General features: G+C 40.1%; 1 protein-coding gene across 1 annotated transcript; it reads left to right on the top strand.

The window, feature by feature from the left end:
* Positions 1–26,021, top strand: HTRA3 (HtrA serine peptidase 3). The gene is made up of 9 exons (XM_066317447.1): positions 1–733; positions 8,808–8,907; positions 10,586–10,808; positions 11,478–11,672; positions 14,684–14,716; positions 15,390–15,504; positions 21,957–22,005; positions 23,699–23,794; positions 25,020–26,021. Exons 1-9 carry the CDS (start codon positions 310–312, stop codon positions 25,183–25,185), a joined length of 1,401 nt encoding a protein of 466 aa, XP_066173544.1. The 5' UTR covers positions 1–309; the 3' UTR covers positions 25,186–26,021.
* The last annotated feature ends 1,395 nt before the right edge of the window (positions 26,022–27,416 follow it).

The following is a 27,416-nucleotide window of genomic DNA, read 5'->3' as shown; positions in this document are numbered from 1 at the left end:
CCGCCTGCCCTCGGCGCTGCGTGCCATGGCTCGGTGCCTCAGCCCGGCCAGCTGAGTCCTGGGAGCCGCCGCGTCCTGCAGGGACCGAGCCGGCCGTGACTCCGCGGCCTGCTCCGGCCTGCTGCCCTCCGCCCGCCGCGCCGTCCCGCTCCGCCCGCAGAAGCGCTGCCCGGGGCAGGACGCCGTCCTGCCCGAGTGTGCAAAAAGCCCGCCTTCCCCTTCCCTGGCCGCGATCGCGCCTTCCCGCCTCCTGCCCCGGGCCCGGGCGGGCTCTCACCCCGCGCTCCGCCGCCGCTGTCCCCGCCGAGGATGCGGGTGTCGCTGCTGAGCCCGCTGCTCCTGCTGTCCCTCAGCGCCGGCCCGCACGCCGCGGAGCTGCAGCTCGCCCGCGCCAAGTGCCCGGCCCGCTGCGATGTCTCCAAGTGCCCCAGCCCCAGCTGCCCCAGCGGGTACGTCCCCGACCGCTGCGGCTGCTGCCTCATCTGCGCCGCGGGCGAGGGGGACTCCTGCGGCCGCAAGGAGGACCCGCCCTGCGGGGACAGCCTGGACTGCCGCTACCCCATGGGCAAGCGCTTCGCCAAGGGCGTCTGCCAGTGCAAGCTCAGCGCCCAGGTGTGCGGCAGCGACGGCCGGACCTACGACAACATCTGCCAGCTGAAGGCGGTGAGCCGCAAGGCGCTGCAGCACGGGCTGCCCGCCGTCGCCCAGGTCCAGAAGGGAGCCTGTGAATCGGGTAGGAGCATGGTGGGACCTGCCGCGGGGCGGACGGGTGGGAGACCCGGCTTCCAGGGTAAAGAAAGTCATGATTTTCAGTGGCCTGGGAAGACTGGGTGGCTCTAGGGGCTCGAAAAACCTCCAAGGTCATGGCACTTCACACAGCTGCTGATGACACCGGTGGTGGGCGGAATGGATGCTCAGGTGCTTTCTGAACAGCAAAGCTTTCTCCGCGATGCTCAGCGTGGGCTTGGGCTGGGGTTTGGGAAGGTTTCCCCCGGTAGCATGGCTGTGGGTGCCTCGGTGAGGCGCAGGTTGGTGCCGCAACGCTCCTGGGCCAAGAAGCAGACGCACTTTGCCCAGATGGGAGCGAGGTGGGTGGAGGTCGCTCGGCTGCCGGGGCAGGGCAGCGGTCACGGCCTCAGCCGTGGCCTCTTCTGGAGGCAGGGCAGCGGTACGAGGCTGCTCCCGTCCTGCCAAGTGCCCCCTTCGCTCCCCGCGACGGCCGCGGTGCTGGGCGGCATCACCCGTGCAGGTCGCAGAGCCTGCACAGAGCTGGGAGCACCTGAGCCCCGGGACCGTCCCCGGGCGTGCTTGGGGTGCTAGTCAGATTGACCCGACAGGCGAACCAGGAAACGCCTCCAAAAGCCTTTCAAGGCACAAAAAGCACTGAGTATTAGATAGCCTTTCTAAAACGTAGTCTTTTGGCTGGTTTGCTTTTGTCACCAAAGGATTTTGTAGTCTTGTAGAGCCCTAAGTAGGGAAAAAAAAGCGTGAGAACCTCCTTTATAGTGTAAAATACTGATACTCAGGCTATCAAATGATCTTCTGGTTGTAGTAAAGTGTTGAGGCCTTTGCTCAGATCCTAGGATATGCTATCACAACTTCAGGCTTGATGATTTAACTTTGGAAAGTTTAGTAATCTCTTAAGCTGGTAATTTCCTTTTAGTATTAAAATGTGTCTCTTTATGGAAGTATTAATGCTGGCAGTATCTTTCCACATATTTACTGATATATTATTTTAACAGTTTGCTTCTGCTACCTTTCCCATAGAGTTCCTGGAAAGAGAAGTTCTATGCTTAATGGAGTTTTAAATCATGCATTAGTGTTTCCATTATGTCAGGTGAACCACTAACCATCCTGTTTGTTCATAGCAACCTGGCCAAAGTGATTGGGATGGTTCAGAAGGAAAAGGGCTACTGTTGTAGCCTTTCTGTGAATAGGGGATCTTTCATATATATCCTGATCTATAGAAAGGGCAAACCTCTTCAGAGAGCGAGGATATTCAAATTATGTTCCTGGACTTTCTTTCAGAATATTTTGTCAAAGCCAAGAATTGTTCCACATGTCAGCCTGAAGCTGCAATGTTCAATCTTTCCAGTATTTTGAAGTTATGAATTGTTTTTTTGCCTGTACCTTTTCACATCAGTATCTGTTAACTTTAGTAATCCTCAAACTTGTTTGAAACTGATCATTGTGAAATAATCAAAATGTTTAACCAAAATGAGTGAATTAGCCTGCATCTGAGAGCTTGCAGAGTGCTGGGCATTTGGTATATATGACATTTTCTTTAAGGAATCCTCCTGAATCTAATGTTAATAGGCTTAGGAATTTGGAGCTGTGAGGCAGAGGAATTTTTTTTTTTTTTTTGGTCTCAGAAAACCTCAGCTTCATCTAAGCATCTGGTTCTCTGTTAAGATTTAATTCTTTTATTCAGTTCTACAGCTGCACAAACTGAAGCTCAAAGAAACTGAGTATCTTGCCCAAGGTCAGACTGAGTTGGTGGTTGAGCCAGGAATAGAACTCAATTATGGTATTTTTTTGTTTGGTTTTTTTTTTTTTTTAAACAATAACATGCAATGGCTGTAATGAGAGGCTTGGAAGAAAGTTGACAGTTTAAAATTGCTGTCAAATTTCTCTTTCTTCAGTTCTTGCTTGGCCTCAGATGACTCAGAATTTGAAGGCATAAGTGAGTTATGAGGTAAATGCAGTTTTAAGACTTAACCATCCATATATTAAAACCATCTCAGATAACAGAAGCCTCACATAGTATGCCTCAGGCCTTATTTAGAACGTACACAGACCCAAAGTAGCTCCTGTAATGTCTTCTCGTCTCCTTTTCCAGTGGCTTATGTTGATACTGAGTTGGATTCTGGCTGTGATAAACCCAGACAGGTTGAGAAACTTAGCTGTGGTTTCCTGGTGACAGCAGTCTGGTGAATAGGGATGCATGAAACATGGGTAGTAAAGGATGTAGGAAGGAAAGGGAAGAATGAGCTGGCCTGGGTTACTGAGTGATAATTGAAAAATTAACAAAATGTAAAATATTTTTTTTTCTTGCTGAAGTCCTGGATTAGGTTGAAGAGCACCACACCAAATTGCAAGTTCTACATGGAGTGTATTAAATGGGGTGTGTACTGCATGGAGGTCCAGGAGCTCCATAACTAGTGCTCTACAATATGCCAATGCCCTGGGGCTTCTCTGAGATACTGATAGGAGCAGTCTGCAGAAATCCTAAGCAAAGTTAAACTCTCTGCTACAAATACTGGGTTTTTTTTAAAAAAAAACTTTTTTCAACACTAGGTGCCTCTATATATGGGAATATATTGTGAAGCAGCTAGGTTTTTTCCTGCCTTCTATCACCTACTGTGATAACAAGCTATTACAAGCTAGCTTGTAAGTAATGGAAGAAATTTTTGTGCAGAACAACCTCTGTAATCAAAGTTCTATTCTTACAGAGCCCTGTTTCTCAGGGCAGCGAGTGTAAGTTTTATCAATGCCGCATATCATGATGTCAGACATCTCACTCAAAGGATTCACTTGGTTACCTGCCATCTACAGTCAGTCCACTTGTTTCTTGAGCAAAGGACTGGCTTTGATCTCTCAGTACAACTTAGTACGGTTAAATCCTTGCAAGGTTATTTTGCAAGTAGCTTCTGTGAAGAGAGTTTAAATGTCCAAAGATTTGTGTTTTCTTACCTAAGATATGGAAGGAAAAAAAATTATTATTTTTTTTAATACAGGTGCTCCTTTGTCAATAGAACAAGGAAAATTAAAAGCTTAATTAGCAAACACTTGGCGCTGGACTTGACACTCACCACTTACTGTCAGCTGCACTGTTAACCTGAAGTTACTCCCAGAAAGGGGTCATGATGTTAAGACTCACCCAAGTCAGTCTGATCTTTGCAAGAGATGAGCCTAAAGGTTCACTTTCCTAAAGAGAATATTTGAAGCACGGTTAATGCATGAGCAGGGTCATTGCACACAGTTCTGTGTGGGGTGTTTGGAGTGTGCCTGTACATAACCTTGAAGATACAAGAGGAACAACTGAGTGTATGATTACTTGCATTTCTGAGAAGTTGGCCCAGTAAGGGATAGGAGTCTCCTGCTGGTGTTTTTGTCATCAAAGCCTTAAAGCTGCCTGCAGCTGTATTTAGGGAAATGTACTGCAAGGTATTAGCTGGAAACACAAACTTGGGTCACATTCCTGTACGTCTTGTTTTCCTTATGCCTGAGTTGGTTTGAGTTACTGCAGGTGAGGATGGATAGTGTACAATATTTGGTATACAGTTCAGAGTAGAGCACTTCACTCTGTAAAGGATAGGTAGCAGGAAAGGGATCTTGTTGCATCTCTTCATGGGGGTCACTTGGAAGGGAGGAATACCAAACATGTAAAGTCAGTGTGGTGTCTGTGCTAGAAGGCTTGTGCCAGTCTGTCTCTGTCTGGCCCTTGTGATTGCTGCATTGCACAAGAAAGCCACTTTGGTCTTGGTTCACCAGATTGTTTTCATCTGTGCATGGTAGACATCCATTGTATAAACAAGTTGCCTGAACCATAATGTGGCATTAAACTCACCAAGGCTTTATGGTCAGTGCACAGCTATGCAACTTGATTTTAATGCTGAATTCATCAGAAAAGCTGCCCATGAACCTATGTTTCCAGCAGATGTTTCTGTTTTTTAAGCTGAGACATTATAATCTTTTATTTGTCTTTCATTTCTTTCCATGAAAGCACAGTAGGGACAGTGTTTATCCCTGGTGATCAGATCTGCCAGGTTGCAGTCCTCCCTTAGACATAATAATTTTGCTGAATGCACAGATCTTTTCTGAAGCTGGTTTTAAAAGGGGGATGGGGAAACAGCCTTAAAAGAATGAGTTTCCCAGGCTCACAAATTCTTAATGAATATAAACTTGTGGATTTTACTACAATGTATTGTCTTTAAGAAAGCAGTGAATGTGATTTGATTTAATTCTACAGGGACTGAGTTGGCAGATATTCAGAAATGTTCAGTCTTTTGCAGACGTAAATTGGTCAGGTTTTATTGTCTTCAGTGGGATTATAATGATTATTTCTGATGAATTTTTTCCAGTTCTTTTCATACTAGGTTAACTCAACAGATTTGTTGGCATTGTTCCTGGTTTACAGCAGTGTTAATGAGATTGAAATGGGTGTATTGTCTCTGCAAGAAAGTAAATAAACCAGTATTGAATGAACCCATAGCCTGTAGATAACATCACTATCCAGGAAAAATCCTAAACTGATAATAAGGCTACTCCTACCTGAAAAGCACTTAGCTTTAGCCATTTAAATTCAATGTAGTTGGAGCCCATAAAATTGGAAACATAAGATCACATTTTAGAAAATAGGCCGAAAGTCTTTAGCTCCAGTTTATGCATTTACATTGAAATCTGGATTTTGAGTGTTCTGTGAGAGGAGTTGGAGACCTGAAGATCTAATCACTTAGTTGAAATGATAGGCTCAAAGTTCAAGGCTGCTGAAAATCTAGTTGATTTGTGGCTATGGAGCAGATTGGGGTAATCTATTTTTTTTGACGAAGAAATGCATAGACAGCTAAGGACTCATACAGCATAAATATGTTTTTGTTTCAAATACAACCTGGTTGCAGCACCTTTGAAATTTTGGTTATGCAACAGGTGGCTAATTGGATTAAATTATATCTTTTTGCCAAGATAAATTAGATTTTGTTAGTCTGAGATGATTTCGAACACTCAGTAATAACATGGAAAATAATGCACATTGAGAGACCTTTGAAAAACTATGTGGCAGATCTCTGAGGGTCAATGGGTCAAAATCCACAAAGGTGCTGTGAGCTTAGAGCTGTTATGTGCTCAGGGCAGCAGAGATGTGAGGGTTGTATGGGGTTCCACAAGGCAGCAGGGCTATGCAGGGGGAGATACATATTTAACTTTCTCTTTTACTAAGGACAGTAGCAGCAGCTAGTGTCTACCAACTAATGCAAATTAAAGGATAGATTCTACCTCTACAGTTACAACACTTGTATTCAGGGTGACATTATGCAGTATACTCAGTGCCAGATTTTGCTTCCTTCTTCAGTTTCCCAGGCTTTAGTTCCTCCCTTTTGAGGTATGTTGAGAACTTCTGATGAAAACCATCAATTTAATAATTATGCACTAAAATGCTGTTAATAATAACCAACACTTCAGTTCACTTAAATAGTGCTGTTTACGTGAGAGTAAATATAGAGTGTGCATTACATCTTCCACGTCCATAGTTTGAGTTCTTGGCACGTCATATAAAATGTTTGAAGGTTCTCATCACTGCCAGCTTGCAGAAAATGATTCAAGAAAGATCAAGTTCTGTGAAGGTATCTCAGCTTTGTTAGTCAGTTTTCACCAGTGTTTGGCCCCCACCTGGCAAGAGGAAAAACAGCTCCTCTCTGATCAGCCCAGGTCTTCAGGCACACCTTTCATACAAGGCCTGAGTGTCTGTTATTATTGATCTCCTTTGTTTCATATTTCCCTTTAATATTGGTGCAGATTTGCATTTTCTTTCAGGTTTGAGCATTCTTGTCTTCTAATTCCAGCAGGGAAGTCCCAGGCTTCTGCTTAGACAGAGCAATGTTTTCACTGTGGTATGAAAAGACAAGCATTGTTTCAGTTTTAGTCTCCTCTCTGTATTGCTGCATTCTATTTTCTTTGCTTTTTTTCATGTTTTATCCAGTAGCTCTTTCAGATAATTTCTCTGCCTCCCCCAAATTCTACCTGGAAAGCCACTGCCACCCATAATGTTTGCCTGGTGGCTAGTCAGGAGTGGTCCAGACCTGAGGTTTTTGGCAGGCATCTTCCTGTGCCTTTGGCCATGTACAGTGCTGTATCCATTAGGCCTGGGCAGAACAGTCGAGCTCTTAGAAGATGCAAATGGATTTAGTTGCCCTGACTCTCACAGAGCTATGCTGATTTACACCAGCTAGAAGGCTGCATTAATTGCAGTTCTGTGCCAGTTTATCAGCTGCTTTTCACTGATGCATGGTCATGTTTATTAAGATAAACGTGATGGCAGTGTTATATCCTGTCAGTGAACACTTGCTGTGTAGGCAAGTGTTCAAAGTCATGTCAGTAGACTTCAAAGGATATACTGCCTAATCAGGCAAGCTGCTTGTGAACTGAAGGTAAGACAACTCTTCAGTGGCCTAGTAAGCAAAATAAATAACAGTATATTGTGCTTACATTTGACTGTCCTCTGTAATTCCTGTTTGCGGTATCTCTTTTAAACTAAGCATGAAAACAAGCACAATCAACTGGCTGGAGGGATTTTTCAGTGTGTGTGCCATAGAAATAATAGACTGAATATAGTCCTGCCAAACTGTTCCTTTTGTTTATTCAGTATCACATAAATCTAGCTTGCAAAATTTAAGCAGGGTTTCTTACCATTCAGAAGTAAGTTCCTTGTCCAGTAACAGGATAAGAACTTGCAGACTTCTGTGAAGAAATTCCTAATCTTCTTGGTCTGGTTTCTTCAACTCATTTGTTCCCTTTGGTAGATCCCATAGTTAATTTTAAGCCTTCAGGCTGTGAACACAAAAGATTGCTATTTGAGTGGGGTGATACATCCCCTATCATATGCTTTACATATGTAATGATGCAGCTCCGTGTATCAGGGACTGCAGAGAATGACATTTAGCACAAGCAGTGTTCTTCCTTTGAGATGTTGTGATGCTAGAATCCAGCAGACTGCGGTATTGGAAGCCAGCATGCTGTGGGCTTTTCTCCCCCTCTTGAAGATCTTAATTTCACATGCTTGTATTCACTCTTAATGAATGCTGTGTATAGTGTTGTTTAATGTAGTATTCATACTGGCTTTTGTCAGATATTTTAGTAATCTATTGTTAGGCCCCGCTGCATGTGACAGCTTAAATGTGAATTTTCAATAAGTTTTAGGTGCAAAGCTTGTAATTTAAAGGAGGTTTCTAATGTGTCTACTTAAACAATTGGAACTTAAGTACTACTTGTGGCTCCCAAATTCTGCAGCTGTGTTACTCAGCACTTGTTAGACCACATCTGGAATACTGCATCCAGTTCTGGATCCGTCAGTACGAGAAAGGCATTGAGAAACTGGAGTGAGTTCAGAAGGTCATGAGGATGGTTGAGGGGAGCTGGACATATCTCCTATGAGGAGAAACTGAGGATACTGGGCTTGTTCAGCCTTGGGAACAGAAAGCTTCAGGAGGACCGGAGAGCAGCTTCCCTGTGCAGCAGATCCATACAGAGGTGCATAACGGGAGGATGAGAGACAAGGGGCATGAGTTGGAACATGAGCTCAACAAGTTCAGACTTCATGCAAGAAAAACTTACACCTCGTGGCGGGGGCAGTGAAGCAGTGGGACAAGTTTCCCAGGCAGCTTCTGGAGTGTCCATCCTTGGAGTTTCGCAAGTCCCGACTCTGTTTCCCTTTGTAGCTGATGCAGCTTTGAGCAGGAGGTAGAACTAGAGACCTCCTAAGGTCCTTTCCAGCCTGACCTATCTTATGTCCCTATGTGTCTTGGGTAATAACAACTAGTTGTCCTCAGAGAAATGCTCAAGGCAGAGCTTGTAGACTTTCAGAGAAAAGAACTTGGAGCTGAGTGATGCTGGTGTTTAATTTTCTCAGGATCACACAGAATGCTAGGTACTTTTTAAACAATCTTAATGACTTTGATTCATTTTCTAGTACTATTTGGAAACTGTTCTAGTTTCTAGAAGAAACAGACCAATGCAAAGCAGGTTTATCTTGCCTACTTGATAAAACAATGTATTGTCTTAATTAACATATCCAATTCTTTCTGCTAGTATAGGTCACCTACAGTCCAGCAGCCCAAGATACAAATTCAACTTCATAGCTGATGTGGTGGAAAAGATTGCACCTGCAGTTGTGCACATTGAGCTTTTCCTCAGGTAACACTTTCAATTCCTTGTTTTAGTTACATTGTTTAACAAAGGTCTACAGTGTAGTAACTTTCATTTTGAATTTGTGACTTTCACAAAATATTCTAAAACATTACAGCAGACCCATTTCTCCAGAGAACGACACGTTTGTGTGTTCTGTTCCTGTTCAGTAGATTTATTCTCATGAGCTTACAGTATTATACAATATATACTGTCTACCCAAAAATAAGTCTGTCTCATCTTTGGAAGTCTCTTAAGCCTTCACTTAACAAATTATATTGTTTACTTGTTGGACTGTATTTGTTATCTCAGTTTAAATACATACATACATATATATATATGTATATATATATTCAGATGGTAAGGTGGAAAAAATGGCTTGTTACTTTTCCAACTTTGAGAGATAATTTTGGCAGGAAAAGCATTAAGAGATAGTCTACATCTCCTCGGCATTCTATCTAAACACAGAAATGACTTCTGATAGGAAAGAAATGTACCACATTTCTTGACCAGAACATTACCAATATGCAGGATGCTGAAGCTGGAGCTGAGGTGGCAAGATCAACACTGAGTGCTCAAAACAACCTGGGAGGTTTAAATATGAGTCCTTAGAACAATCTACTGTCAGAACAAATTACTGCAGATATTGCATGTGATTACCTTTCTTCCTGGAGTCCTCTCAATTTCCACAGATACACGAAATTCTTGGATAATTTTGTAGGCTTTTTTAGTATGCACAATCAAGATAATCAAGTGTATCAGGGGATGTAGTTTTATGCACATGGTGATTGGTCCTTTTATAAAGGATCTTACAGCTGAAGATGCTTTAAGATCTTTGCATACATAGTTAAGATTGTTTGTTCTTTCCCTATAAGTAAATGTTTGCCCAGCAGCTTGCTGGGTGATAATTTTGATATTACTTTTTTCCTGGGATTTGCTCCAATTGTTTATTGCTAAATAGCCCAGAACTGTCAAATAATATCCTAACCAGGACATGTCTTGGAAGAAGGACTTTCTGGGCCTTTTCTCATCTTCTGCTATGCAGTTACTTTGTTCCTAAGGTCATTGTAGCAGTTGTTCACAGAGAAAATTCGTAATGCCTTGAGCAGTTTGTAAAGTCTCTTACCTTCTGTATTACAGCACGTGTTGTCTCCCACCAAGTTTTACCCATTGTTAGAGTTTTTAATTTTTTCTTTCACATTCCTAGTAGTTTTGGTTTCCAGACATGCATTTTCCACCCTGTCTGCACTTGGGTTTCATGATCCCCTCATTTCTCCCTTTATGCCTCTGTCCAGCTGCAAGGTTCCTTCTGCCCCTTTTCCCATTAGACAATCAGTTCATTTTTCAGCTTTTTTATTTCCTGTCGTTGTTCTCTTCCAGTACAGAATCAATAACCAGTGGGATCAGATGGGCTCCTTCTCCTTCATATTTTGTCATCTATCCTCTGTGCAAGGAACTCTATAAAGACAGAACTGGAAACCAAAGGAAAAGGACCCTGCTGATTTTCTGTAAATCTCAGTTCCTATCTCCCTGACTGACTAAAACCACAATTTTCAGGAAGGGATCCTTTCTTTGTGATTCCTTTTTAAATTCGATTTTCAGGGTGAAAGGTGGTAAATGTCATCTAAGGTAATCTTCTCTCAAGTTGGTTTTCCTTATGACAGAGAATTGCTTGCTTTTTGTACAGGCACCCTCTCTTTGGTCGAAATGTCCCCCTTTCCAGTGGATCTGGGTTTATTATGTCTGATTCTGGTTTAATTGTGACCAATGCCCACGTGGTGTCAAGCACAAATGCAATATCAGGGAGACAACAACTGAAGGTACAGCTCCAGAATGGAGATACCTATGAAGCAACCATCAAAGACATTGACAAGAAATCTGACATTGCAACAATAAAGATTCACCCTAAGGTGAGTGACATAAACAGAAGAATGACTTCATTTGGGAACTCTATTTTGGTTTCACTTAGTACAAAGTGATTGACTAGAATATATGTTTAAGGATTCCTTAGAAATATTTGTGGAAAACAATGTACTGAAATACAGGCCTGGAAATTTTTCATATATTGGAATTGAATTATTTTGTCTTCTGTGCTAGAAACTGAAAAAAACAAAGAAGAAAAAAAAAAGCGCCACTCATTTAATATGTGACAAAATTCTGCTATCTTTACCAAAATACCCAGGCAATCTTCCTAAGCTTTGTGCCTGTATGCATGGACTGCAAGGTGGAGTATTATGCAGAGAGGGTGGCAGTCTACAACTGGTCAGTGGTTGTTTTGTATGCTGTTTTCCAGGAGGAGGGAATAATCTGCTAAGAACCAGGGAAATTTTGATACTGTTTTTTCCTTTATGAAATTGCAAGGAACTACAAATAGTTGTTTGTTTTTGAAGACAGCTTGAAACAGCAACCCTCCTAGCATAAGTAGAGTATAGGATATTTGAGTACAGGATAGTGAGTGGCTCTTTCGTTAATGTAATGGAAAGTTTGTTCCTAACTTTTTGCTAGTTTTTAATCTTTGCAATCAGGTTATTTTCAAGTATAAACTAATGCTTACTTTTTTCTCTCTGTGTTTACTTAAGAAAAAACTACCAGTATTGTTACTGGGACACTCTGCTGATCTGAGGCCAGGAGAATTTGTGGTGGCAATTGGGAGTCCATTTGCCTTACAGAACACTGTGACAACGGGTATTGTCAGCACGGCTCAGCGAGACGGCAAAGAGCTGGGCCTGCGGGACTCGGACATGGATTACATTCAGACAGATGCCATTATTAATGTAAGCTTGAGGCCTGTGATGGCTTTCACTTCACAGTCCATCCCCACCTTTTCCTCCCCTGAGAGATGAATCCACTAAATACAAACAGCTTTGTTTAATGTCAGGGAAACTCTTTTGTAAAAAAAAAAAAAGTCTCTGCCGTGTCTGTAACTTGCATTCAGGCAGTGTTGTGATGGCATGATAAATAAAAGTTCTCCCTTTGAGGTTGTCTTTTTAGGATGCTGCATAGGTCAGACCCTTTTAATTCTGCAAATCTCATGCAGTAATGTGGTTATATCGATGCCTTGAGAGGTTACCTAGAACAGAGGCCAGACAATGATAAAGGAATAAAGTTTTAAAAGGCCTTCAAAGGATACACCTTGGGCAGTACAAGGGCCTGGCTGAGGCTACACCCAAGACGGATGATGGGTCACACGTTTTCACACTTTTATAGATTTTGGTCCATCTACATGTTGGGGTTAATTCTCCAATTACAGCTTCAGGTTATGAAGTTCCATCCTCCCAGTTTACTCTCCTCAGTTTGCTGTTTCTACCTTTTGAAGCTGCAATGGTGTCCTTGGTTCTTGGGCTAGAAAAGGATTGTTTTGTCTAATTACACTGTGGAGAGAACTTTCTAACACTTTATATGAAGTTCAGAGTTATATGCTAATGCAGTACAGAATCTGGAAAACATGAAAGCTAGAACTTAAGGCATCTTTATCAAGCAGCAGTAAATCAAAACATTTCTCTCTCTGCTTGCTGAGTTGCGCTGGTCAAGGAAGCTGTAGAATAGAGCCAAAATTTTTCATCTCTATCCATTAGAACCAGATGGAGTAGTCAAATTAAGAGTATATGCTTCATTTTAATGACAGGACACCCAGGTAAGGACATAACGAGAGGAGTGGGGGGGGGTGTGGGTTTCCTCTTCTTGTTTTCCCTTTGCACATCACATAATCAAAACAAAAATCTAAGTGTAAAATAGCATAAAGTTGTTTTATGTTATTTTATGTTATGTACTCCAAGGTACAGCTTGGAGCTAGAGGTCCTAGCATTGCATGTTATATAGAAATACATTAAAATAATGTTCCTTCAGAGCAGCCTGGATTGATCTAAAGAGCTTAAGTGAAGTCCTTGGGTGTGTGTTTAGCTTGTACTGCTTCTAAAAAGAGCACTGCACACATATCTGAGGTGGAAAATGGCCTGAAATTTTGTACCTTTTGTAACACATTGAAAAGAAAATATTTTCAGGATTAATTTGTTGGACATTAATGTCAAATTTGACATAAAAAGAAATAACACTGAGTGTTTTATACACACAAAGTGCTTCACAAACGGTTATTGTCACAGACTTGTTGAGAGAAATTGTGTAGGGAGGAACAAGGGGGTAATTATTTTTGCTAATTATGCTAAGATATGACAAAAAGTGAGCTCTTTCAAAAAACTTTCAAAAAACTTTTGTATGACCCAGGAGCTGAACCTCTCCAGACATGTAACTGGAATTACTCTCTTCAGCTGTGCGAGGAGAATAAGGAAAACTTAGGCAAGATGGGTTAGTTGGGAGCACACACTGAAGTGGTGGCAGAGACAGAATTAGAACATGAGAATCTTGACTTCTTGCCTATACACATTTTTCAAGCACAGACTGCTTTCTTGTGTATGCACTTAGACATTTGCTGCCCTCCAAAGCTAATGAGCAGATTTAGACAAGGGTAGCAGCAGATAGTGCTGGACCAAAGGAAGAGTGATAGCAGATGAGGTGAGGAAAATGACACAAAGTTTGAATTGCTTTGCTCTCTGAGACCACAAAATATGAAGATGGTCCCTGGCATAAGGATGCTTTGTGCTTAGCTAATGCACTGGTTTTCTCCTGAGAATGGGAGGAGTTAGATGGTTGGTCTGTTCAGAGCATTCCTGTGGCTCATCCAAAACTTTCCTGCAGGAATGTGCATGCAGCTGCCTTTTGAGAAGTGCTGGGACAGCAGTAACATAGGGCAGGAGAAAACAGGGCCATAAAGTTCTAAATGGAGATATATTGCATGTGCTGATGGTCTTTCACATCCTTCAAGCAGAAGACAAGCTGTGCTGAGCAAGGCTGAAAAATCATTATCTTTGTTTCTTTGTGCCAGTCAGACATGAAAATCAAGTGTGCAGCCTCTGGTCACTGGAGAGATACAATATAAGGACCTGATCTATTTGTTTAAATTTGAACTTTGAAGCTGTTTTATAAACTTTAATGTCTGTTTTATTCTCCCAAGAATCTGTAAGGTTTGCCTAGTGCTATCTGAGTATAAACAGTTTGTGTCTCACTTTTCTGTCATACATCACTTAGCTTTTGTTTCTTTTGAGTGGTAAGTTGCTGCTCTTGGCTGTTTTGCAAACCTACTCGAAAACCCTGGCCTCACTCAAAAACAAATTGTTGAGCCAACATGAAGATGGACAAGCAACTTCCCCAGCTCTCATTTCCTGTGGTCCTGTTGCATGTTTCCTTTAAAGGCCATTAGTTATAAGGTAATTTTGGGCTTCTCAGAGCTGCTCTATGCCTTCCCTAGAGAGGCATATGTGTCTGTGGTTACTGAATCAATCCTTATGTAGTAGCTACCTCATCGCAATATGCTGTGATTAAATACATGAAACACTGTATTCTGCTCCAGTGGAGAATGAGAGGCTGACAGTGTTACAAACCAAAGTGATGAATAGAACAAAAACTGTACAAGCACCTCACTGGAGTATAACTTTAAATAACAATTAATTGTTTGAAAACATTGTTCTGACAGGCTTTGGAAGAGTCAAAATTCTACTTTTAGCTATTCAATGTCTTAAACTTAGGGTCTGCCTATTTGTAGTGGCTCCTAAATTAAGGACTGTTTCTGAAAAGAAAAAAAAATTATAATCACGATAGGGGTGAAGATATTACTGCTTAAGAAATTACCTCCTCTCTTTCATTTACTTACAAAATAAATGCTATTTGTAATGAGAATTGCATTTCCAACAGTGAAGTAATAATTTATTGTTTCTTTATGTCATTTTTGCAGTATGGCAACTCTGGAGGACCTCTAGTTAATCTGGTACGTCCATGTGACTTGGTTTTGTTGGTTGCTTGGTTTTGTTTCAGGAGTTAGTTTCAAGTTAGTGGGAGAATGTTATGTTCTTTTGGAAAGATCCATAGATCATTCCAACTTCCATTCATTTAGCTAATGGTAGACAGCTTGAAGCTAATGCAGAATATGCAAATTGGGTCTCAGTTCACACACCACAGGAAAACATTTCCCCATTGAGCACAGAAAATTTTACACAGCAGTGAGGACTATGGGATCTGGAAGGAGCATTAAGCTCATTCACACTGTGAAACCTGGGATGCACAACAGAGATGGGACCTGGTTAACCCGCATAGCTCTTTCAAAGTAGATTGCTGTAAATCAGCACTGGTTCTGCAGGTCAGTGACTTGTGGCTCTAGTGGTAGGAGTGACTCCACTGCCCGCTTGGCAGAGGAAATATCTTGCTGAGTGCTGGGATGGACCTTGGATGAACACACTGTACTGTAATCTCTCTGGCCATCACAGTTAAATGTGAAATGGATCATGAATCAAAGCCCAGATCCTCCCTTATAAGTACTGTTTATTTCTTGAGTGATTACAACACTCTAAAATTTCTTACACCAGCTTTTAACATGAAATGCTAGGCAGGGAGCTGAATCCTGTACTTAGGAGCAAATTTAATTGGGTGTTGTCTCTCAACAGGATGGTGAAGTGATTGGGATTAACACCTTGAAGGTCACAGCTGGAATTTCTTTTGCTATTCCTTCAGACCGTATCACTCAGTTTCTCACAGAGTCACATGACAAACAAAGTAAAGGTAAGGTGTGGAAGAAACAGTGACATCTTCCAATTATCCTGATCCAGGCAAAGTGCCAAAAGACATGGGTCTGAAATCCTGTTACTGAAAGGAGCAGCATCCTTTTCCATTACAGAGCATCACAGACTGGGAAATAGAAAACAATCTCTCAGAAGTGGGAGAGACTTTATTACTCACACCCCCAAAGAGCAGACAGTATCTGTATAAATATGGGAAATAGAGCCTCTGGGAATAGTGAGGACACAGATGAATCATCACGGTCTCAAATGATCTTGAGAACAGATGATCACTTGTTGAAGGAGTTTTATTCTCCTCTTTTTGTTTATTGTCCTAGCAAAAGGATTGAAGTATATTGTAGAAAATAAGGTACAAATGTTTTTAAGCACCTGTCCACAGGTGGGGTGTAGTTCATAGAACCTGACCTGTATTTTATTGTGGTTGTGTATGCCAGTGCTGTATGATCAGATATTATGACAGATTCTCAGGCCCTGGTGGAAGAAGGGCTGTTACTAATTTGTGAAGAAATACATGGGAAGATGGGAGAGAGGCAAATAGAAAGAAAGGCCTTTGCACCAGAGAGCATATAAATTTAAGTATATTGGCAATGACAACTGCAGTACTTCAGACTTTTTTTTACATGCCTGCACCATATCTGTCACCCTATTCTAGCTGTGATACTACAGCCAAAGCTGATCTAGTAATTCTGCATCCAGGCCAAACCTTCCTTGCTCTTTCACTTGCCAATTTATCTATCCACACCCTACTACTCATCTTTTACCGTGAGTGTTGGCTGCTGCTGCTTCTTCTCTTGGATCTTTTTTGTTATTAATCTTGTCTTCTCCTGAGTTCATCCAGTTCCTGATGCCAGGATTGTTTCCCTACATCGTTGTCCTCTCAGATACTGTTATTTCAGAAACTTCCCTTAGTCAGCGGATTTAAAGTGATGCATCTGTTTGTGTATATTAGAGCATCACAAACCTGATGGGTCCCCTCATCTGTGTTTTCCTGAATCCCACAAATTATATTGTTTCACTCTTGATTTGGAGGGAGGGGGAGGAGTAGATGAAAAAAAAAAAAAAGTTTAGTTATATGCTTAGAAGTGCATTTTAAAGTAGCTGACATAATTTTGTGTCAGTCAACATGTCAAAAAAACTTGACATGTTGCCCTGGTTACTAACTGACTGTTGGTTCCTGAAACAAGCAGATGTCTCATTAGTGAAGTTACCTTTTTAGAACCAAACTGCTCATCCCAGTCCAGGGAGGAGCAATGGTTCAGCCTGCAGGCCTGGCTTGAAGGCATGAACTCAAGCCTTGTGCAAAACCATTGCCTGGTAACAAGCTGGGAAGTGAATGAAGCTTTGAGATGTCACCATTGAAATCAGTCACCTTGCTCCTTCAGGCACCTTTACCTCCACAGAACAATGAGCTCAGCCAAAAGCCTGGAGACAGCTTTGGCCCTGGAAGAACTCTAAGAAAAAATTGTGAAAGATTCAAGTTTGTACCGTGATTGTAACTTAGAGGTGTTTTTTTTAATAATGCCACATAATTCCCTAATCAAAAGGATTCACACTTTCTCTTCGTGTTAGTGTGACTGTCACTGCTTCAAATATCCTGGGCACAGGCAATTTTATTATTTATTTTTCAAATTTGTGTGTGTGTGGTTTTTTTTTTTCTTCTCTGAACTATGTCTTATAATTTTACTATGGCAGAACAGTCATTTAAAGCCCTTGCTGCATAGAGAAAGTTTTTAGTGGATATTTTCCACCGCATATTTGAGACTTAATTTGCATTTTTTATGCCTTTAGTAATAATTCTCAAGTTTATTGTATAGTTGCTATTTTTTGGCATAATGAATTCATGTAAGCAGAATTTTAGGGGTTTTTATCATGTTTTCTTCCAGTTATGTTTCAGTAGTTTCAGTGGGATCCTCCCTTATGGTACAATTAGGTCATAGAAAGAAGTTTATGGGTATTATTATTTTACTCTTAATATCATATTGCCTGAAGATGATAACACTCCCTTAGGATACCACTCTTTCCAGATGTATTCTGGCATGGTAGATACTCAATTTTTTAATAAGCTGGATCTTAGTCTTTTGAATCTCAGTTGATCAGATAACTGTTTTATATAGGAGGCATATATCTTTTTAAATCTCATCCATTATATATAACTGCAAATATCTGATCTATTAAAGAACAGGAGTGGAGATCAGGGGAAAAGGGGAGGGTGTCATTTGAATGAAGAATTTGCACTGATTATGTTATGTATGCATTCTGCATTACCTTATGCATTGGTACTATGTAATAGCACCTAATGTATTTTTGACCAAAGATTTGTCACAGCCTTCATAGAGATGTTTGTCTGTTGAATAGTCTGAAAGCCTTTGCTAATTTTGAGGTTACCAATAATAAGGTTAATGTCCTTTTGTAGTTAGGAAGTCTTAAATTGCTGCATGAAGTGAAGTGTCTCCATCTGTATTTCAGTTTTAACCAGCTCTGTATTCTTGTATTCTGTGTTTATGTCTGGAAGTTAACTACATACTTAAGCATTGATTGATTTTTTTTGTTTTTTTTTTTTTTTTTTTTTTTTGTTGTTTTTTTGGTTTTTTTTTTTTTTTTTTTTTGTTTAGGAATTTCTCCATTTTGGTCTTGGTTCTATCTACTCCTAGTTTAGACTTGAGCAGAGGAGTAAAATTGGAAAGTCTTTTACACACAGACATTTTAAAGTGGAAGTCAGTAAGACAGCAGTTTGACTAAGTATTAAAGAGAAAATCCATCCTAAAAGGCCAATGTGGCCTCTAATGTAGTGTGAGCAGAAAAGTGAATAAACCTTGTTTCAGATGGGCAAGGGGAAATGGGGGAGTTCTGTATTGGCCATACCCAACAACTCATTTCCATGAATCCTCATCTTACATCCCCAGGACCTTGTCATAAGTTGAGTGGAAACAATATTCTTACCTTTGTATTTGAATAATTATTACTCCTAGTAATTACCAGAAATCATGAGGGTTGCTTAGGAGCCTTACTGAATATAGGTTCAGATCACTGATTAAATTCAGCTATGCAGTTTATATGAAAGGATCACTGCACACAGTCCAGCATTATAGGCTTGAGTTGTTTTCATGTTTTCTGTTTGGCAGTAGAATATCTTTCTTAAATGCTTTCAGGGCTGCTCATGTAATCTGCAAGATGAGCTAGATGCAAAAGGAATCAGCAGAAAAATAAAGGTTTTGCCCAGCACTTGACTAAGAAGTGCAGGATCCATTTCTTCACTTGGAGGACCTGGTGATATCCTGACCCCACTGAAATCAGCTGCATTTGGTATAATTTTGTACCAGAGTTACCCAAGCCCTTAGAAGTTTTAGTACATGGCCCCCTAATTTGGATTTTTCAGGGATTTTTTGCTATGGTTTATCAGTGATAGACATTTCTGCCTTCAATTGGTGTTTATCTGTCTGGTTTGTATCTCTGTTGTTACAAGCATCAATAAACGAAGGTTAACAGTAAGGCAGGTGCTTTCCTTACTGTGGAACAGAAATTTCTGTGAACAGTGAACTGCTTCTAGATACTTGGGGTCAGCTGCTTGTGACTTTCTATTAACACTATGCAGATTTAAGTTTAAACACGTGGTTGAGGCTGGTTTGCTTGACTTTGTGCCTCTGGAAACAGTGTTTTACCTGGCCTGGTGTTTACAAAAATTAGATGAGATTTGAGTCTTTCTCTTCTGTGCTGTGCTCTGGCTGTAAGCCACAATGGTTTCATATTTGGTAAACCTGGTTCTTCTAACATATGAACCTTTTAACTACTGCTGGGACTGCACCCTTGTGATGTGCTCCTTAGATTTATGACATAACTCTCTTCCAGTCCTCCTAAATATTTTTTCTTTTGCCTTGCGATTTCACAAATTGCCAGAATGACAGGTTTTGAGACTTTGTATTAACAGAGCAGATATAATATGGCAGTGGTAGTTCCAGGTGCCACACACTGTTCTGCCAGTGTGACTTAGCCACAACATCACCATGCCTATGGCTTGGGAATGATAATACACTACTTCTGGTTGTCTATGCCTGTTCAGTCTCTGCTGATACTTCAAATAAGATGAACAATTATATTCCCACTAATCACTGTTGCTGAAAACTTTGTTTTTTGTTGAAGGTGTTTGACCTGGGTTAAATTCAGTGGAATGGACTTTTATGGAACAAAAGGATTGAATTGTTTTTACTTCTAATCTGACATGCAGAATGTCTGGAGAGGGGAAAGAGGGGAGTGTGTACTGTGCTGCTAAAGTAACCCATGGCTCATAGTTTTTAATTTTACTTTGTTCAATAGCCTGCTACTCTTATAGTATGAATTGCTGTTTGCAGTATGGCAAACTTACTTCAGAAGGCCTTTTTGAATTTCAGTGTGTGAACCGGAGTGAAATAATACTTCTACCTACCCAAAGTTGAAGGTAGATTAGGAAGGAATAAGTCTGTAGTTACAAGATGTATTTTTTCCCCTATAGCTTTATGTTTACATATATTGTTAGCCACTAGGGAAATAATTCCTTTTATGACTTGTGTCATTTCTCCTGTGGTTTTTCATTCTTGCTGTTCTGTTTCTTCCAGGTTAATTTCTTTTGTCTCTTCTTTCATTTTCATTTTTCATTCATGTAAACATTCCTAACTCAGGCTCCAGAGTTTTTGTGTTTCTGCAGTCTTTGTGTTTCTGCAAATTTCTGCCTCTCAGGCAGTGACCAGCATCACATTGTTAAATGCAAAGAGAAGACTGTCACCAGAGATTCTGTCACTGATCTTATGAAGGGAATTTCATTATTTTAACTGTCCACATTGCATGGACAAGGGGATTAATTTCAGGTGGGAGAATTATCATGTCTGAACATTTTTAAAAAGTGAAAACTTACATTTCTTCCGTGGGGACTGTTGAAGCACCCTGGGCTAGTTCATGGTCATGCCCAAAGCTTTCCAGATTTCAGATTTTAACAATTGAACTTCTTGATGCTCTTACTTTAGCTGATTTTGATCTTGCTAGTTTTCCCTTAAAATAGAGGAGAGCAAATAATTTCAGGGCAAAGTAGGGATGAAAGTTATGGATACAAGATTTTTCAGAGTGTAGTAAACCCATTGTTTAGTAGTCAACATTTTCCGTGACCACAGTGGGAATATTTGGCATGTGTAGTATTCAGAACTAAGTCCTTTACTTGGGAGTATTTTTCTTGGAAAGAATAAGAGCTAGAGAAGACTGTGTATGTCTTCTTTTTCCTCATATGAGAACCTGGAGAAACTCAAAGATCTTGTGAAGTCGTTGTGCTGGAATGAGTAAGGGGAAATATTGTTTCATGCCGGATGTAACTGAGTACTGCAGCACTCACTTGAGGAAGTCATCAAACTGCATTTTTTTCACAAGACAGCTGTGCAATATCATGGCTTACTAAAATCCAACTTTAGAAATGTGGTGTTCTTCCTAAAGGAGTGACTTCTCACCATTTAAAATTCCACCGAATCCTGACGAATCGTAGAATTATAGAATAGTTTCTGTTGGAAGGGACCTTTAAAGGTCATCTAGTGCAACCCCTCTGCACTGATCAGGGACACGTTTTACTACATCAAGTTGCTCAGAGCCCCATCTAATCTGACCTTGAGTCTTGACAGCTGAGCATCTACCACTTCTCTGGGCAGCATGTTCCAATGTGTTATCACTCTCATCATAAAAAGTTCTTCCTGATGCCCCCTGCCAATCTACCCTTTTTTAGTTTGAAATCATCACCCTTTGTCCTGTCTTAGAAGCCCCCTCTAAATACTGAAAGACCTCACTGAGGTGTCTCTGGAGCTTTCTTTTCTCTAGGCTGAAAAACCCAGATTCCCTCAGCTCATCTTTATAGCAAAGGTGCTCCAGCCCTCTGAGTATTTCTGTGATCATTTTGGCAAAGGTCTTCATGTTTTGGGATTTTTTTTAAACTTGCTTTTTATTCTTTGGGGTAGAAATAACAGTCCATTTACATTATAATCAGTGTGAGTCTTTTGATTGCCCTTTCTCTGAAAAGTGGAAATTTAAATTTGTTTAGATTTCATTTCTATATTTTAATGAGAACATCATATGATTAAATTGTCTTGACCAGTTTCAGATTAAATGATAGTTGTTTATTAAATTTTCCATTCACTGAATTCATGTGATACTAGATCACAGCAATTTCCTGAATTTCCTGAAGAAAAAAGGTCTATGGAATGTAAATGAGCTTTCTCTCTTACCCTTAGTTGCAGGGAGAAGGATTGTCATTCTGTACACCAAGGCTAATAAAAAAAACCCACTTTAGTACAAATGTGCGTGATTTTGTTTAATTTTGTTAAAATCTGATACATTCTGTTTTAGTTTTTGGGTATTTTGGGTCATCAGAGCAGTTACTTTTGTCAGTGTTCGCCCCAATTTCTTACATATGCTCTGTGTTCCTTTCAGATGGGAAGAAACGTTTCATTGGCATCAGGATGCTGACAATAACACCTGCGTAAGTGTCTTAGAAAGGTTCATGCACACAGGATGTGGTTAGCTGTGGTTCAGAACTTCATTCATCTTTCGTTACAAATCTCCAGAGATCCAGAAAGGGGCACTGGCTGCTAGGAAATCTGCAGGCATTTAAATGATATAGGTGAAATCTATGTTCTGAGACCTGGAAATTCTTTAAATACTGATAGTGGTGGATGTCCTGCTGATAGCTGAGGGAAAATAGGAAGAGCTTGAACACAGATTTTGGTCCTTGACAAGGACACCTGGAGTTACACCAGGTTTTAGATGACATTTAAACAAAATGGTATTTTCTGGTGACTCTGAGTGCCAATGACAGATCAGCTGATGGAGGGTTTGGTGGTGTTTTGTCAGTGCCAATGGAGGCCATATGGTGTGAGGTTTGGCGCCTAACCATTAGCTAGAAAGAACTGCTAAAGTGCCAAACTAAAGCTTTGTGCCTCCAGTTAACAAAGCCAGAAATGGACACCCTCCTCTGACTCTTGACTGTGTTTTCCCTCTTACATGGCTTTGTGTCTTGCTGTTACCCAGATATATTCTTGGATGATAAATGAGGGCTCTTGTGCTGATGTTCTTTCCCAGCAGTAGGCATGTTTCCAATGTGGCAGTAGACTGCAAAATTAAACCGGACAATTTCCAGCTGGGGTTGTAGTAAAGCCATCTTTTTTTCTTGAGTTACACTCCTGCTGTCCTCCCTGAAGGGTCAGATCCTCAGCTGGAATGAATCAGTGTAACGGCATTAGCATCAGTGATGGAGAGAAACTCAGAATATTTCTCTGCATGATTGTGAACATGATGTGATATTTTACTACTTTTGGAGCATCTAAGAAAGCCATGTAAGATGTCTGCAGGCCTGTTTTCTGAAAAAGACCACTTCCCTTGTTGTGTTTAATTATTCAATTTTTTTTAGCTTCCTCAGTACTAAATCAAATGAAGAGAAGCTGTGTAGCCATTTTGGATTGTTTTCCTTTTGTGGGACCCCAGTTTTTCATGGCAGACAGCCCAGTAATACATCCTTGGTGTAAAATCTTTCTTTCTAGAAATGGGTTTTAACCCACACTGTACACAGACCTGAAATGATATCATCATCTCTGAAATGAGGGGATGCTTGTAGAGGCTCTGTTTTGCAGATTCCTGTCTTTTTTCTTTAGAAAGTGATGCACAAAAAATTGCTGATGACAACTTGAGGAAACTGAAGTTTCCAGCTTTGATTTATTTTCTCTCTGGAGTTATCAAAACCTCAATTGTTCTTGATAAAGACAAATTAAGAATGGCTTGCAAAATAAAAGAAGCAAAAAAGTTAGAAAATTTCTGTGCTGTCACCAGCATTAATTCTTTGGGCAGAAAACCCTTTTGTCCCTGAAAGTGCTCCTGTTGTGCTTATGAACAAGGCCCTCTTTGCTACTGCTACAAAGAGCCAAAGTCAGATATTTGCAGGAGATGTGCAAGACCATTAAATTTAGCGCATTTTGCACAGGTAAGGAGTTTTGCCTCTCTTAAAATCTATGTGATTTGTTTTAATCCAAGTTCAAATCCCCTACATTTTCATTACAGAACAACAGGCAAACAATTAATTGTTAAGTCTCTTACTTTTTGTCACAAAAAGTTTAAATAAATAAGAATATTTACGTGCTTTTGTAGTGCAAGCAAATTCTGTATAACTGTTTTTCTTTTAGCTTGGTGGAGGAACTGAAGCACAGTAATGCTGATTTTCCTGATGTCAGAAGTGGAATTTACGTACACGAAGTTGTTCCAAACTCACCTTCTCACAGGTAGGTACAGCACATTATTTTCTTCTCCACAAATAAATCTCCAAAGAGATACTAGAAGGTAAGATTTCTTTTTATATTCAGGTATTTTCTCATACCAGGCTTGATCTGCATTTAAACAATTAAAAATTGTGCCTTTAGGTTTAAAATATTTGTGCTAAGATTCTGCTCACCACTGTAAAAATGAAGCATTTCAGAACTGTTTAAATCAGGGAATTGTTTAGGTTGGAAATGACCCTTAAGATCATCAGTTCCAACCATGAACTCAGAACTCCCAAGGCCACCAGTAAACCCTGTCCCTAAGTGCCACTTCTACCTGTCTTACTTTGTCTCCAGGGATGGTGCCACCACCACTTTGCTGGGCAGCCTCTTGCTGTGTTTGAAAGCACTTTCTGTGAAGGAATTTTTTCCTATTATCCAATCTAAACTTCCCCTTGGACACCTTAAGGTCATTCCTTCTTGTCACTTAGTAAAAGAGACTGTCACCCACCTCAGTACAACCTTTAATGACATTATGAAACAATAACAGTGTGCAAATAAAAATAATACCCCAAATACAATGAGCTAATTTGAGGAGTTTTCTGAAGTATGTTGAATATTAATAAGCAGAAGGTTGGATTAAGTTTAAGCAGGAAACAGAATAGCATTCACATAAGGCAGTTGGAGCTGTTTTCTGAGAGAGTGCTTAATCTTAAAGGAAGAGACCATTCTATGGGACAGTTGCAAAATAAATAAATGTTCCTAAAAATGATTTTAGGAAAATCAAAAGCAATAAAAACCAGCTCTTCAGGATTACATTTGAACAGAAATAGAGAAATAAATTTTCAATACTTTAGCTGGTGCACTTGTCATGAAAAGTTGAGATTTTAATTTTCAATTCTTTAGATACATATTGGTGGCATAAAGGCATGGTCTTGAAAATGGACTGAGTGAAGTGAATCAATAATAGATAAAAGCATTTTCTGTTTCTCACTTGCTGTGGTTTTGTAGAATATAGGAAGAAATTGTTTTTGTTATTTAGGAAGAAAATCCTCAGTGAAAAAACCTGAGCCTTATTTTGCATTTAGCAAGTGCTACCTGTTATTCTTTCACAGTCAGAAGGCTGGAATTTCCCTTCGATGGAGACTAGAATAAAAATTTATTGTATTTGCAAGAGAGGTGGTGAATAGCCTTTGTACTTTTCCTCTGCATAGAATACATCTTTACTGCCCTTTTCTTGTCTTTGCAGAGGAGGGATCCAAGATGGAGATATTATTGTGAAAGTCAATGGGCGTCCTTTGATGACCTCCAGTGACCTGCAAGAGGCTGTGATGAATGAATCACCTCTACTACTTGAAGTGCGAAGAGGAAATGATGACTTGCTGTTTAACATTGAGCCTGAAGTTGTCATGTAAATAGAATTGAGGAAGCTCTCACCATAATTAAACTCACTTATTCTGGAACACTAGATACCTCCTTTACAGCTACAGTAATTATACTTCCTGTTGACTAATGACAAGGTGGACTAACTTGATTGCCTGAGCCATTTCTGTACATAGTAGCTAGAATGACTTCAAAGATGCCATTTATAGGAGATTTAAATTTCAAAGAAACTTAAGAACTTTGTTCTGGGGAGGAGGAGAAAAACAAATTTTGGGTAGCTGGTACTTCCTGTACCTACAGATGCATAGCAGATTCAGTTCTGCATATTGAAAGATCCAAATGCTACTGGAAGTGGGGAAGAATGTAAAAGGGGGAATTATTCTTAAACTACAATCATGGCTGCAGCAGACCCAAGCTATTGCAATGCAAAATTGAGCTTCTTTTTTTTTTTTCTTTCCTTTTTATGTAACTTTTTCAATGTCAACCTATCATTGGCAAAGCTTGTATTTGTTATTAGTGCTTCTGTGCTCCATGTCAATGCAGGTAGATGAAATCTGTAAATATTGAAAGGAACAAAAATGGTATCAGGCTATAGAGTGTTACACCTAGGTCATGCGATTTTTGGAATATAGTAAATGATTCTTATAGAATTAATGCCTTATATATAAATCAAAACGATGTGCTGAACAAAGTTAAGTTTGAGAAAGTGCACAGTTTTTTAAGACTTTGATACAAACTTGTTTTGCATTTTTACTGGTAAGCTTTCCTGTAAAATTGTTACACTACTTTTGGCTTTGACTGTGTATGTTTCTACTGTAAGGAAATTAAAGTTTACACAAATAATCTGTTGATGTAAACCTCTTTTTAAACAAGTATGTCTTTCCTGCTTCTTCTGTCTGACTGGAATAGGCTCTCCCAAGAGAAAATTTTCTTAGAGAAAATTGGGCCCTGCTGTTATGAAAACCCTTTGCATCCCTAGGATGTAATTATTCTGTCCTTATTTAGACTATGTTTAGAAACGCTTTGCACACAAGTCATTTATTTACACTGTGTTTTTTCCACATTTTTGAATTGTGCTTTGATGCTACTTAAAGAGAATCAAGTTGGGATACTGTTGTCCTCAGTTCTCCCTGTATGTGATGAGAAGCAGAAAGGAAGCACCAGCAACCCTGCTAAAGTATGTGAGACTTCTGTGTAATAAACCCAGGAGAGAAATTACTAAGAGCTAAATTCAGATCTCCTAGGTACCCCAAACCAAACAAGTATCTTCTCCCTTAGTGAATATTGCTTCATTTCCCAAAGAGTCAGGGGAACATTTCTATCTGGAGCATTTTCCACATCAAGCTGTGCTTTCTCGACCTGTTTCTCATGTCTTAGTTACATTGATGCAAAAAGGAATTAATCTTTGGGGCAGTTCCTTTAAGGTTGCCATCATGTCTAGACTTTCTGGTTAAACCAACTCACTTATGTGTGACAAGCCTTGTTTCTTCAGGTTTGTACAGTGCCAGGCATGCAGAAAAGCACAATCTGTTCCCTCCTTGCTGCGTGACTGGGACAGCAACTAGGAAGTTCAGAGGTGGATGGGGTACCTTCCTCTTAAAAATGGGCAGTGTTACTTTCCATCACAGAAATGTGATGTGCCTCTAATGATGGCTTCAACCCCTGCAGTCATTACACAAAGAGCTGTTTTCACACCATGAACAAAAGATGCTTAATTGTACCTGATGAATATTGCAGTTCCTTTGTGTTAAGATACAGCCTTAGCCTCCAGACTTGCCAAAAGCCTACTTGTGTTCTGAACTTAGGCTAGCTGTGGCATACAGAAGGATGCTCTTATGGCTAAAGTTAAACTTATCCATCCACGTGTACCATGTTAGTACCAACATTTTATGGTTTGTGAGGGGTGTCTCCTTGTAACCATTGATTAATATGAAAGAAATTAAGGTATTTTGGAGTTTGTTGCTAATTTTTCAGGTTTAGGCCAAGAAATTGTTTGATGAGAAGACCTAGAGAGTGATTAGCTTATTTTACTGTAAAAGAAGCTTTTTGTCTTCCAGTTAAATTGCTGATTTTGAAATAAACTGCATAAAAACTCCTACTACAGCAATATTGGATAGAGACTAGAAGTGACAAAGCTGTATTAAAAATTGAAACACTGTTGTTAATGCTTGCCAAATGCCTTGGCCTTTTAATCAAGTCACTATGTGGGGAGAGAAAGGCTATTTCCTTATTCATCAAAAAATGTTGCATTCCACCAGCAGTT

This window comes from Sylvia atricapilla, chromosome 4 (assembly GCF_009819655.1).
Source record: "Sylvia atricapilla isolate bSylAtr1 chromosome 4, bSylAtr1.pri, whole genome shotgun sequence".
Classification (NCBI taxonomy): Eukaryota; Metazoa; Chordata; class Aves; order Passeriformes; family Sylviidae; genus Sylvia; species Sylvia atricapilla.
The sequence above is the reverse complement of the archived record's forward strand: the minus strand, read 5'-3'. Positions and strand labels throughout refer to the sequence as shown.